At 40.0% G+C, this 13817-nt stretch overlaps 2 protein-coding genes across 3 annotated transcripts; both read right to left on the bottom strand.

Annotated features, from left to right (window-relative positions):
- Positions 1-1556: 1556 nt before the first annotated feature.
- gcgb (glucagon b) lies at positions 1557-4023 on the bottom strand. Its single transcript, XM_053440439.1, has 4 exons — positions 3942-4023; positions 3728-3833; positions 2739-2888; positions 1557-2089 (listed from the first exon to the last, which is right to left on the bottom strand). The coding sequence occupies exons 2-4, from the start codon at positions 3820-3822 to the stop codon at positions 1969-1971; spliced, it is 366 nt and encodes a 121-aa protein (XP_053296414.1). The 5' UTR covers positions 3823-3833; positions 3942-4023; the 3' UTR covers positions 1557-1968.
- An 898-nt stretch (positions 4024-4921) lies between these two features.
- On the bottom strand, positions 4922-13433 carry fap (fibroblast activation protein, alpha). Of its 2 annotated transcripts, XM_053439769.1 has the most exons (26): positions 13124-13433; positions 12770-12851; positions 12262-12351; positions 12058-12152; positions 11887-11961; positions 11686-11738; positions 11438-11510; positions 10689-10809; positions 10454-10608; positions 10195-10292; positions 9934-10063; positions 9797-9835; positions 9607-9705; positions 9451-9521; positions 9296-9349; positions 9004-9128; positions 8778-8828; positions 8231-8329; positions 7577-7646; positions 7281-7475; positions 7115-7169; positions 6928-7027; positions 6074-6132; positions 5899-5971; positions 5579-5652; positions 4922-5377 (listed from the first exon to the last, which is right to left on the bottom strand). In XM_053439769.1, the coding sequence occupies exons 1-26, from the start codon at positions 13124-13126 to the stop codon at positions 5276-5278; spliced, it is 2241 nt and encodes a 746-aa protein (XP_053295744.1). In that variant the 5' UTR covers positions 13127-13433; the 3' UTR covers positions 4922-5275. The 2 variants fall into 2 exon arrangements, with proteins under 2 accessions (XP_053295744.1, XP_053295745.1); XM_053439770.1 differs by lacking the exons at positions 12770-12851; positions 13124-13433 and having other exon boundaries at positions 11928-11961; positions 12262-12305.
- Positions 13434-13817: the final 384 nt, after the last annotated feature.

Genomic DNA, 13817 nt, shown 5'->3' with positions numbered 1-13817 from the left:
TACTGAACCATGCACTTTTTTTGGTAAGATATCAATCTACATATTTATATAAGAAAGTATTATCTATATTTATTTTGTGGAATATAATAAATATGTTTGTTAAAGAATAGTTTACAGAGACTTGTGTCTCTATGGTGTCAGTGTATGGCTTATTTTGTAAATGTAAATATGAATAACCTCACTTTGTGTTTTAAAGCTCTTATGAAGTTTATTTGATGTCATAAATTAACAAGATATGAGAACATTTCAAATCAGTTCCTGAGGATAACACTGAGTTTGTAATGTCTGAGTTTTAAAACAAACAAAAAACTGTTTTATTATACCCACATATTTTGTCAATGTTATTTTAATTTAATAAATTTCTATGATCACCCTCGTTCTTCTTGTTCTCTCCTCATACTCAGCTTGTGCATGCACAGCAACAATGGAATCATGGGTAAGACTTTATAATCAGGGAACAAAATACAAAGGTAATTCATAATAACGTGATTCAATCCATGAATTTAAGTAGAATATACCATGAATGATCAAATCAATTTGCTGTATGTGTCATCTTTGAATGATTATTGACCTTTACATCATCAATGAACTTATAACTGATTGGACTTTCAGAAAGAAAAATTAACTCACTCAGGCTCGCTCGCTCACTCATTCACTCACTGACTCTCTCTCCCTTGCTTACTCACTCACTATCTCTCTCTCACTCCCTCACTGGTTCTCTCTCTCTAACTCACTGGTTCTCTCTCTCTCTCTTTCTCTCTCTCTCTCTATCTCTCTCTCTCTCTCTCTCTCTCTCTGTATGTGTTTTGTATGAAGTGTCACCCAAAGGTATTGCTGTTATTTGATCATCTTTTTGACATTAATCGATCAGCTGCTTGCATCATGTCAGATCAGCCAGTTGTACGTGTGATGACACACTGCACCCACACACATTTCCTGCATGCAGAACGACAGGAAGGGAACAACATGGAGGAACCCTCTGAGATTTGGCCTCGACTGGAGAGGGCCGGGCTCCTGAGATCAACAGATGGTTTGATGAGCGGCGGATGACAGCTGAGAGATGTGGCTGATCCCAGAGCGCGTCGAGCTGCTGGCTCGGGTGAGCTGCACTGCTTATCGTGCCAGGAGGAAGTGTCAACCCAGTCATTGTTCACACTCCAATCACATAATTACGTTTCCTTTCATTTAGCATGACCAGTGTCCTTGGTGTGCTGTCAGTGCATCAGTGGGAAATAACCAGTGAACAGTTGACAGGTGACACATCATGTTATTATATGGTAGTAATCCCAGCGCACAGCTCCCCCTGGGGGCTGCACGGCGTGTTGACTGAGTTTGGTTCTGCTTATTTAAACAGGAGGATTAAGTGAGCATGGCAGAAAAAAAACAAATTCTGTTTCTTGGCCAAATATTAACACTATTATCATCATAACTATAACTATTATTGATTAAATTGACCATGTTTTATTTCGTTTTTATGAAATTACTGATGCACATTAACAGGTGGATCCTGTGCTGTAAGATGTAGAGCAATCCTTGTCAAACCAAGAGGGAACTCATTGATTGTACACATTTCTTTATTGAAAACTAAATATGACTTTTCTGAATTATTAGAAAAGGTGTCGAGACTATCTACAGAAGTAATTAGTGAACTTGCAGAATCCAGATCAATAATTGTGTCTTATCCTTTTTAAGTTTATATGAGAAGGAAGAAGAAAATGTGAAAAGAAGAATCATGATGTGAGTGCTTGATGAGAATCACCAGCATTTAGGATTGACACACATTTCAAACGTACTTTTCTGCATCTTAACATTTCCTTCAACCACCGAAGGCCGACAGAGATTTTATGATGGGAATTTAATAGCATGACAAGGCTCGTACAGACAGTGAAACATAGAATGGCACAGAGTCAGTGGGAATCTTTGCATTATTAATGGGGAGCTGGTGGTGGCGCTCTGACGTGGTGGAGTCTACTCTCTCCTGCCCCGGCCGGTCTTCAGCCAGGACACAAACTCCTTGGCTGCCTGGTCCTGCAGGTAGGAGCTCACGTCGCTGGTGTAGGTGCCGTCCGCATGGCGTCTAAATAGACTCCTGCAGAAACAGATACATTCATTACAACTTGGGTACAAACGAGTAAATCATTTTTAGTCGTCCCAGCAGATCAAAAGACAAAACAATTATAGTCAATTCCTCAATATATCAAAACATTCATAATAATTGAAGTTACGCCCCAACATGAAGCGATTCAGCAATAAGAGGTCACAGGGCCGTGCTTGCATATTTGGGGGGATAGGTGCTCAAATGACAAAAAGGGCACCCTTCTCATAATTATTGAAAATTGTTATTTAATTAATTAATTAAGGATGTTTAATAATAAATAATGATGATAATACATATATCTGATGTTCAATTTCACAGCAGTGACAAACAGTATCGAGGCTTTCAAATCCTATCGCTTGACGTTGACGTCAGGCAAACGTAAACTTGATGCCAATTCAGGCGCATAAATCTTTGTGGCTCGGATGAGGGCACGGCCACACGTAGGCGAAGGCAATGCAAATAATGTTGGTCAAAGCCCCACTGTGGATCTGCTGCACCACAATGAAGCAGATTCTTTGCCTCCTTGCTCGCACATTCACGGGTTTCGCAGAATTAGATCTCAAATGTTTTGAATTGAGAACTGTGGCATCATGGTCTAATATAAAAAGATATGTGCACGAGCCTGACAGGACAAACTCACCCGTTCCTTTTTGAGTTCTTTAGCCACTGGACAAAGTCTTGTGCTCGTCTTGTCTCCAGGTATTTACTGTAGTCGTTTGAAAATGTTCCCTCTGAATGTCTCTTCGGGAGCTCAATTGGTTCCGTCATCATGGAGTTTTCGGGCAATAACCTGCAAGAAGAAGACATTGATACAGCCGAGCCGAGCAGGACGCACTCTCACTTCCAGCCCTCCTCTTCCTGTCATGTGGTTCTACCTGCGCTGCATGCAAACCTATTTGTTCTCATTTTTCATACCCTACCCTCCCTGCCCCCTCTCCTCTGTTCTTCCTCTCTCTTGCAGGGTCTCCCGAGGGAGTTCTTATTTGCCAAAATCTCCCCCACGCCACAGCTGTTCTTCCAGCAGCTTCACCATCCTCATCCACTAATCACTATGCTCACATTTCATACTCAGTGATCATAACGGTAAATATGGATCTCATTGATGCTGTGGTCCTAGATTCCTGAAATTGGTTAAAAAAAATGTAATGAGGACAAGCAAAGCTGAGGCAATTTTTTTGTCATGCATCAATAAAGTTGACTCAATAATAACATTCAAACATTAAAGTCACAATTCATGAACATAAACTCAGGCATTAGATATTTGTTGTAACATTTTTGTTAGAAACATGAATAAGTGTAATCTGACATAATTTTAATAATCTGTAAATTAAAATGAACTTTTGCTGCAGGTTTTCTCATTTCAAATTTCTACTGAAATTACAAGACATCACTTTTCATCTGTTTGCGAAATCTGGAGCAGTCACTTTATCTCACTCTTTTTTGACCGAGGGAAACCCATAAAAAAAAAAAATAGATGAATAATTTTGATGAGAGTTTCTATAAATTATGTTCAACTCCGGTTACTTGCTGTGAAAATTCTAAACCTTCGATAAACCTGAACCCCGTGTCAGGCTGGAGAGTCCCCTGCTGAGCCAGGGAGAAAGAGGGAAAGCAGAGAGTTGATCTTACATGGAGTTACGATCTGTGTCCTGGTCAGGCACCTGCCAGCTGCTTTGGATGATGATGAGAAGCAGGAGTCCGGACAAAGTGTTGACGCTTGTCATCGTTTGAGCTTCTGAAACGTGAACAAAGAAAGACAGAGAAAAAAAACATGTTGAGATTATTTCACCTCACCACAGTGGAGTAGAAGTTTTTTCCTGACCAGATACGGTGCATGTCTCACCTGTGCTCCTTCACGTTGAGCGTCTGACAGAGGGAATCGAAGAGTGCGTTGACTGCTGTCCGTCTTCTCTCTTGGCTTCTGCAGCTGTTTCATGGTCCCCTCTTGATCTGCTGGATCTTATATAGTCGAGCTGAGGAGCTCTCTCTCAGGTGACTCCCTCGTCACACAGACCTCAGCACATCCTCACTTATCTCAACCCATTAGTCAGCTTCCGTCTCAGTCCACTGGATGGGTTTGACTTGAAAAACAACGTCTGAGTGATAAAAGCTGCTACTTTAGGTGTCACAATCAAACATGACCTCTGCCCTGACAAATAAATACCGGCACCCAGATGTGTTTGAACTGCTGCCTCTGGGGAAACAGAAAGCTTTCTCCCATTGGCAAATCATATTATAAGAGCAAATGAAGCTGAAATACATAAAAAAACATATTAAAAAAAATATTAAACTTGTAGTGCTCAATTTCTTTTTAAACAATAATTATTTTTGAGACAGAAATGTATTACACAGTTTTAAGTTTATATTAATATACCTTTTCTGAATATCAATTAATTGCAAGTGGACCATTCCTTCATATTTTGCTTGTGCCCATGTATCTAAATATGAAGGGACAATGTGGGATTCCAAAAACAGTTGATGTATAATTGTGTTCTCTGTATCCTGGACTTGCTGCATAAGACGTAAAGAGGATACCTACATTGTTAAGATTTTATTTGTACATTTATTGACTGTAAAATAAGCCGCCACTGCTTTACTGTCATGTCATCATCAGGTATTAATGCTGTAATCCCTGCATAATGAAGTGGACCTGTCTCCCTGTCCCTGCAGTTTGTTGATACGAAGAAAGAATTCATCTTTTATACTCTTTATACAGATTGTGTAACTCTATATTATAACTGGAAACAATACTCTTAACATACGCTTGGGACAATCTATTTTAAGTAATACTCAACTCTAATGAGAAAAACAAGGAAACAAGGAAACAATTCAAACAATGTTTATTTGACTTTCATTACTACATGACAAATGTTCCCACTCTACCCAAACATTTTAATCAGGGCAGAGCAATTTAGATACTGTGCCGTCTTATTCACAAATTGTCTTTGACTATAAATGCATGCAATTGTATTTATTCAAATTTAACTGTCTTGAAAAGGTTCCACATAAAATACAAACTCTCATTTGTACAAGCAGTAAATATTAATTGCACATAAAAAAATGACAACAAGTGGATCGACCTGACGCTTCCGAATATCAGTGAGATACAGCAACACAACAGTGAACGAAAAACACTGTGGTAATCTTCATTTTAAAAAGCCTTCACGCTCTTCACATCTATTTGGGATTGAGGAGACATTTCTGCAGGAAGTGGCTCATGACGTTGTACATGTGATGGTAGGCCGGTCCGCCGAGAGCGTGGTCCTTGTCAGTATACCACTGAAATGATCACCAAAGTCAGATTAGTCCATTTCACTTAAAATAACACACATTTAAACCATAGCCTTCATATTTGAGACCGTGCATGACAAAACACGTAATACATGTGTGTCCCCCCCCCCCCCCCCCCCCCATTTGAAACCTGCATTAAAAAACACCATCAAGGTCAATATTAGTCCCACTTCCCGAGCAAATATTTACCATCGTCTCAAAGTCCACCTGCTCGTTCACCAGGGCTTTGGCAATCTGTGCTGCCTGCTGGAAGTGGACGTTGTCTATAGGACAGACGGTGCCGTCAGTAAGTGACCCAACATCAGAGCTCAAGTTTCCATCAGGGGCAAAAACAGTCTATTTGTTCACATTACATGACATTGCATTTCATTTAGCTGATGCTTTTATCCAAAGCGAATTATAATAAGTGCATTCAACCATGAGGGGACAAACCCAGAACAACAAGCCGGCACCTCTGTGTTACGTACATTGAGGAGAAAAGAGTATTTGAATGACGTGGTTGAACGTACCGTCGGCTGTGCCATGAATCAATAGATAGTTCACATTTTTGAAGTTCTTTGCTCTGGCTGTCACTGTGGAATTCTGTTCAATTAAAAGAGACATTTTCTACAGTTAATAACACGTATCAAGTCAGAAATGGGCTGTAGTAAAAGGTTAATGCACTTGAGGTCGTGTGATATTTACTTTGTAAGCGTCTGCATTGTCTGTAGGTGTGCCCATGTAGCGTTCAGTGTACACTGCATCTGCAGGAGAAAACCGATAACACAAATGAAATGAATAGAAATAATAAAATATTTATTCTAAATAAGAAAAAAGGTTTTCAGAGAAATTGGATAGAGATTTGGCTTCTTAAGTAGGAACTCCACTGACTAAGGATTCTAACCTCAAGCAAATATGTTTGTGGGTAATGTAGTAACCAAACTGTTTTCTATTATTATGACCATGTCGTAAGGTCACTGATATACTTGCTTTTAACTTTGTGTGTATCTGGAGATGTGAGCGCGGCCCAATCCTCCCCGGATGGAAACAAAAAGTGAATTGTGACCGTCCTATTTTGCACAATTTGCAAATAGTTTATGAACTGTATGTGTGTGTGACCACTCAAACACTTCAGACATTCATACAGCTGTCGGGACAATATTAGGACACTTCGGAACGGGGACTACAGGAGCCAAGCATCGATTCACCACCAGTTAGTGGACAATCCTCTCTGCCTCCTGAACCACAGCCGACAAAGTAAATAGCAACCATGGTGAGACTAGAGGAGGTTCCAGCATTGGTGATCATAGCTGAAGCTAAAGAGAGGTGACATAAGAATGTTCAGGTCCCTTTCAAGAGCCGGGGATTAGTATGTCCTGTCTGGGCTACTGTAGAAATGTGGTCATTGTTTCTGGTTAAATGTAAATGAAAACACAATTAGGATTAATACATTCTATTTCCTCATAACTATACACGCTGAGATGTTTACAGACACAATATTAATTTATATAAAGAAGGAATCCATCCATCCATCCATCCAATATAGCATGTAAACTCACCATAATAATCCCACTTGGCTACTGGAGCCACTGCGATTCCACACTTGAAGACTCCAGTTCCAGCTCCCAAGGCCATTGAGGTAACATAACCACCGTATGACTGAAGATCACAATTGAGGATAATCAGTGAATGCATAAAGAAACATGAAATACAAAGATAAGCACATGAGAAATACAGAGAACTTACCCAGCCCCATATGGCGATTCTGTCTTTGTCGATAAAACCCATGTCAATGAATTTCCTATAACATAGAAATCAAGCATTCTTTGGCAAAAGCGATAGAAAAACATATTTGGACTTTTATTTTACTTTTGTATAAATCGTGCATGTGAAGGTCTTTTTGTTTTTTTACCTCACAGCAGTTATCTGATCTTCCACCTCGAACGTCCCGAGGCGCTTGTAGATCGCGTGCATAATTTCGTCGCCCTGGTAACCGCTCCCCCTTCCATCGAAGCTGGCGATTATGATCCCGTGTGAACTGGAGAGGTACGTGCCCCAGTTCAGCTTGAACCGGTAGCTCACCGTCTGACTGCACGGGCCGCCGTACCTGCATGGGGACAGCGGCGGCACATTAGGGGAATGTTCACTGAATTTTTCATAGGATTAGCGCGGGGGGGGGGGGGGGGGGGGGGGGGGTTGTTCCCTTACACATCAATGAGGAGAGGGTATTTCTTCGATTTCTGGAAATTTGGCGGCAACATCATTTGGTACCACAGATCTGTCGGCGAGCAAAAAAAAGAAAAGAGAGACATTTATGTTTAAACTGCAAAGGTGTCATAAGAGAACTTAAGTACGTCTTCCAATTAAATTTAGTTTCTAAAATTATCAATGCTTCTGTTCCCTGAAGTCTTTACTTCAACACTATTCCACCTATTACATCACATGCCTGAAGTCTCCAAAGGAAAGATGTGTCCTTTTAGATGGAAAAAAAGTTAAACCTCACTTGGAACCTTCTACGGGATAAAATGCATGTTAATTATTATCTGATACATTTAAACTTATGTTTGACTTTACGTGGATGTTTGAGCACCATGGTTCAGAATGATGAATGTGAGTTTAATCCTAAAAGCTGTTTTCACAGTGTTTCACAAGTGTGATGTGGACAATTGAAGCCTCCTGTGCACATATGCTGAAAGTAGCCATTTTGATAGAGTGGGAAATGTCTTGTGTCCAACAGTGAAGTTTTGAATTAAAGATATTTGTACATTGGTACCTATAGATAGGCTTTTAAGACATTTTAGCTAAATATATATATGTCTTCAAACATTTCGGGGGGAAACCTTCGAGCTTGTGTTGTCTCACCAAATCCTGCAACCTTCAGTGTGCCGTACTGCATCGTGGGCAAGTGGAATTCGGACAGGACATTTTCCAAGGCCTTGTTGTCTTCTAGGATGGACATCTCTGTAAAAAGAAAAAGAAACAGGGAATAACCACTAATCACTTTAGAAATTATAGAAGTGCACATGTAGCCATCACGTGTGATGTCAGCCTTTGAGACAGAAAAACTATTTAACTGGAACGAGACCTTACTTTTCATTCTTTATTTCATTTCTTTTGATTCTTAATTTGTTTACTGTCTCGTTTTACTTTTATCAAGACTGGATCCATACTCAAGCTACATGCAAATTCTGTAATGGGAAATCTAAATCCATCAAAAAAATACAGTTTATTGTATTGTATGCAGATGTGCATTTTCAAAAATATTTTACACTAGATTATCATTTTTATATAAAAATATAAACACAAAACGATTATAATTACTGTAAAATTATGCAATTCTAGAAAATAAATCACCCACTGCCCTGGGGTGAATTCATGACACTTGGAAAAATGTTGCATGTTTACATACGTGCACCTTGGCCCCTGTTGTCCATGAGTGTGTAGAGGGGCAATCCAGGTCCTGGCAAGAACAAAAATAGAAAACAGTTGATTACACATCAGGTCTTTTGTGTGACTTCAGACATGATTATTTTAGCTCAGATTATGGTTCACCGATGCTGAACACCACAGGTGACTTCCTGCACGTTAACCATAGATGAATCATTGCTTAAGAGAAGGTGGTGGGAGTAACTGACCGTAGCAGTCCATTCGGTAGAAAGAGGCGTCCAGGCTGAAGTAAGCCGAGTTGTACTGACACCTGTCCTGGTGCAGGTCGCAGCTGAGGCACTGACGGGCAGAGGAGCTGCTTCCAATCAGAAGTCTAAAGAACAAACAAGCAGCAGCACATGTCGGTCATTATGTAATATTATATCGCTACTATCGTTAATTCATCCCAAATATGCCACCTGTCTTCCAGGATTCCACGAAGCCATGATTACAATAATGAGGACAAAGGTAGCAGTAGCACAAATAAAAAGATTTGCTTACTTGTAAAGATTTCTCTTTACGGCTATTCCTTGGTACTCATTGCTCACAAAATATCTGTGGAAAAGAGTTTTAATGAGGTTTTGAATGCGTTTTGCTGGCAAATATGCTTTAAGATTTATGCAGTTTTCTCAGAAATGTATGGTGTCATCACTCACATGGCATCACTGGTTAATTTGGAGATGTAGATGACTTCCCACTTCCCGGAGGTGATCGGTGTCGCTTTGCCCTTAAGGACACAAAACCCACAGTGAACGTGACGTAACGCTCGCAACAAAATACAAGTGACTTTTTGCATTGTTGAAAAGACTTACATCTTTTACTAAATGAATGTGCTTGTAGCCCTGAGTGTCGCTCATCAATTTGTAGAAACTGAGTTTATCCTCAGCAAAGAAAAGAGGTAAAGGCATATACTGGGAAAGAAAAAAGAATACATATTTTAGGGTTATCCATCAAATCAAATGCTGAGGATCAATAGATGGTGAAAACCTTGTGGAAACTCACATGGCCGACCCAGCCGGTTTTGCTTGTTTGCTCAAATTTCTATAGAGAGCAGAGATGTTGAGACATTACATTCTGTTAATCTGCATTTACTTGCGTGAGCATTTAATACTTGACATCATCAGAGGAGTGACAGATACCTGCATTTCTCTCCAGATGCTTCCATCGAGGTCATAGATCTGCACGACCACGTAATTCTGCTTCCTCGTGAGCCACTGCACCGCGAAGCGTTCGTCTGTAACCCAGGTCACTGAGCACAAAATGTGATCACTGAGTAAAAGGCAACAGAAAGTGACAGGGCTTTCACATAAAGGCAGACCGTGAAGATGCTGTATTTGACTCATGCTTTGAGAAAACGTGGAGGGATTTAAGTCATGCTGCAAACTGGAGAATCTACAGACCCTGAAGAAACGGACGCAGGAGCCGGCACCTGTGTGCGGAGGGTTGGATTCCTGGTGTCAACCACAAACAGCTTCACCTTGGTCAGGGGCGATCCAGCCTTCAAGAGACACAATATATTACACATTTGTAATGAATAATCACATTGTGTGGAGGATGGATTGTGATAAGGACAACGTGAACAGAGAAGTTAGTCAAATTTGGGCTTTAAACTTTAAATCAGTTGTGATCTTTTAACTGTTATGTTGAATGTTATCCCACCTTGGGGTACGGTACAGCCACGGTTTGAGGATATTGCTCGGATCCATACCAGGAGTACTCCACTTTGTGAACATCTGTATCATTTAACTCCAGGTAAGAAAAGAACTTCCCGGTTGACGACCACCATATTGCCCCGTTTGATGCAAACACTTCCTCTGAGGACAGAACACAACTCAATGATCGTCTGACGCACACATGCCACATGGGCACCTCTGAAACAGTTCCTGTCACTCACCCTCATACACCCAGTCAGGGATGCCATTGAGGATCTCATCCTTTTTGCCATTGTGAGTCACTTGGATGGCTTCAGCAGTGACACCAGATTTGTAAAAAATGTTGAAGTCTGAGACGTAAACCTGCGAAAAACAGGAATTTAGAATAAAAATTTTACAGTTTTTGAGGATTTTATCTAAAAACTTGTTCCAAATCTGACTGAAACCACAATATCCCAAACCTTTAAATACAAACTTAAGACATGGCTTAAAGCAAACCCAACTTTAAATGTAATTATTTCACTTTATCTCACATTTTCAGCTTTGTATTGTATCTGAGTATTGTATAGTTTGGTTCATATAATTCATTTTAAGCATTGGTTATTTTCTTGTTTTTATCGAGTGTGGTTCTTTAATCATGGGTTCTTATACAGTTAATGTGGATGGTATGTAAAATGCACAAGAAAACATAGATAGTTGTAATTATACATACAAATTAAATAAATTATTGTATTTCAGGTTTCCTTGTAAAAACTGCCTTTATAATTAATAAAGGCATAAATATAATACAGTATACTGTCTCTATTGATTAGTGAGCACTGTCAATAAGCAAATGAAAAAACAAATGACATGAAATCCACAAATGTATAAATGTACTTCATCAAATATCCTTTAATAGTTTTGTCTGACGCAATCAGCTCATTTAGCCTCACCCACTGGCAAAGTGTATTTCAAAAGTGACGTAGCTGCAAAGTTGATAATTTAAACTTACATATTGGCTTCCTTTTGGGGCCCAGGAAAAGTACTGCACCACAGTGGGAAGATTCGCAGGCGTAACAAATGTCCTGCAATGACACATGGAAATGATCGCAGGTCATGATCACTCACTTCATTGTGATGTGTCTGTTGATTTATTGTCAGGGAGGAATTAAACATTATCATCTTAGAAACATAAAATCACAGTTACTTGAATTCTTCTTTGTGAGACTGACACTGGCCCATTAAAACATGGCTACTTACGAACGCTCCCTGTCGTAGATGGTGTACGAGGCCGTAAATGAATGTCTCCATTTCTGTAGGATATTAAACACAAGACTTTTTCAGACTTTAATAAAGTTTCCTATGATTAAATTGATATTTACAGTGGACAACTAGAATAGTTAAACTTTTGCAAAACGAAATATAAAGCAAACTGGAGAACGTTCTCCAGAGGTTTCTGACCTCTGTGAAATTGCTTTCAAAAGCGACGTATATATAATCACCAGACAGCATGTAATTTGTGGCATCCACTTGGTCCTACAGTGAAAATCATAGTGAAAATAGTTGTGTTAAACGATAATTCCGCATTGATAAAACAGTGTTTATTATTTAGAAAGAAATTCATGTTATTACAAAGGTTGAATTGCTCAAATATATTGACTCCTCCTTTGTTTCTGCGTTGTGGAGAAAGATATTCCCATCGCTCGCCTTATGCAGATATTCTTTATCTGCACATTTAGAAAGGACAACAAATACGCATGTGAGAGATTTGTGCACAGCATGAGGATTCACAATATGTGTATTACTTGTATATTGAGACATGACTGGCGTTGATACCTGATATCCAATATAAACCGTAGGATCTCCACCTTATGGTGTCATTGAAGTAATCCTCGAAGGAGTACGGCCTTTTGATGCCAGCGGACTCTGAAATTACAGGTAAGCTGCATTAATTTGATGTTGAACCATCGAAATGTGAGAGACTTGACTGGTACATTGTTTTCCAGTGAAATCTGGAATGAAAAAAGAAAAAAAAACTCCGTCACACGGTGGCGCTGTTCGCACTGCAACTCCGAGCAGCCACGATTTGACAATGATAATAAACACCAAGCATATTATGGTTTTCCTGGTCTGTCAATTGAGGAAAGCCCAAATAAAAAAACATACGCAACATAATAAAACAACATCAAATAAAATAGTAGAATTTTATAGATGATAGACACACACACACACACACACACACACACACACACACACACACACACACACACACACACACACACACACACACACATACACACACACACAGATGGAAGAGAAAGGAGAGGCCTGAGTTTTAACTTACTGCTGAAATAGACTGATGGGATTGTGATCAACGTGATGACGACAGCCGCCCCCAACACCGCCAACAGCACCTTGTTGCAGCCCTGTGAGGTGACACACACACACACACGCACACAAAACACACACACACACACACACACACACACACACACACACACACACACACACACACACACACGGACACACACACACGGACACAAACACACACAAGTTGGAAAACCACTTTCTAAATTCACACACGGTTTGACTTTAGTGCAAATCCATTCAACCTTAAAAAAGTGACTTTATCACTGTCTGTTGTTCTCAAACTGGTTTTCCACCAGTGAAGCGCACAGTAGAGTAATAGATTACTGACCATGGTGCAGATGCAGTCGCTGTGAAGATCTCTCTCTGCTCTGCTCAGTAATCCTCAGAGACTGGTGCTGGCGTTTGAGTTGAAAGACACTTTCAACTAAATACATCTACAGACATTATACTCTTAGTGAAAACGGCCGGAGCAGTGAGTTTGGAGCAAATGTGGCCACATGAGAAAAAGTGCTCCTCTTCCTTACTCTCCTTCTTCCTCGCTGCATTCCTGAGCGCAGCCCGACTCAGGCAGGCGGACAGAGACGAGTCCCTGAAGTCTGCGGCGCCGCAAACTTTCCAGGAGCGCACAAACTTGCTGCTGCTTGGGACGTGGCTCGTGGAGCGAGGGCGCAACAAGTCATCCACTCCACAGATGTGAGAGCGCACAGCCACAGTCAGGCTGGAGAGATGTCCTCCTTCTATCCAACTCGTGCGCTTTAACATCATTTGTTCAATTAAGTTGAATAAAAGTTTAGTTGTTTTTAACCTCTGAGCCAATTGAGATGGGAAGGTTTTTTTTATTAAATTATGGATTAATTGATTATGAAATAAAAGCAATAGAAAAAAAGACATCTATATAGTTTAGGGTCGAGTCTTTTTTAATTATTAGCTGGTGGTGCAATATTATCAAATCATTATATCTATAAATTTCACTGATAACAATTAGTCTGACAGATCTTATATATGACACTACTGTTACTGGT

The sequence above is a fragment of the Pleuronectes platessa genome, chromosome 14, assembly GCF_947347685.1.
Source record: "Pleuronectes platessa chromosome 14, fPlePla1.1, whole genome shotgun sequence".
NCBI classification, from domain to species: domain Eukaryota; kingdom Metazoa; phylum Chordata; class Actinopteri; order Pleuronectiformes; family Pleuronectidae; genus Pleuronectes; species Pleuronectes platessa.
This window is presented reverse-complemented; position numbering and strand designations above follow the sequence as displayed.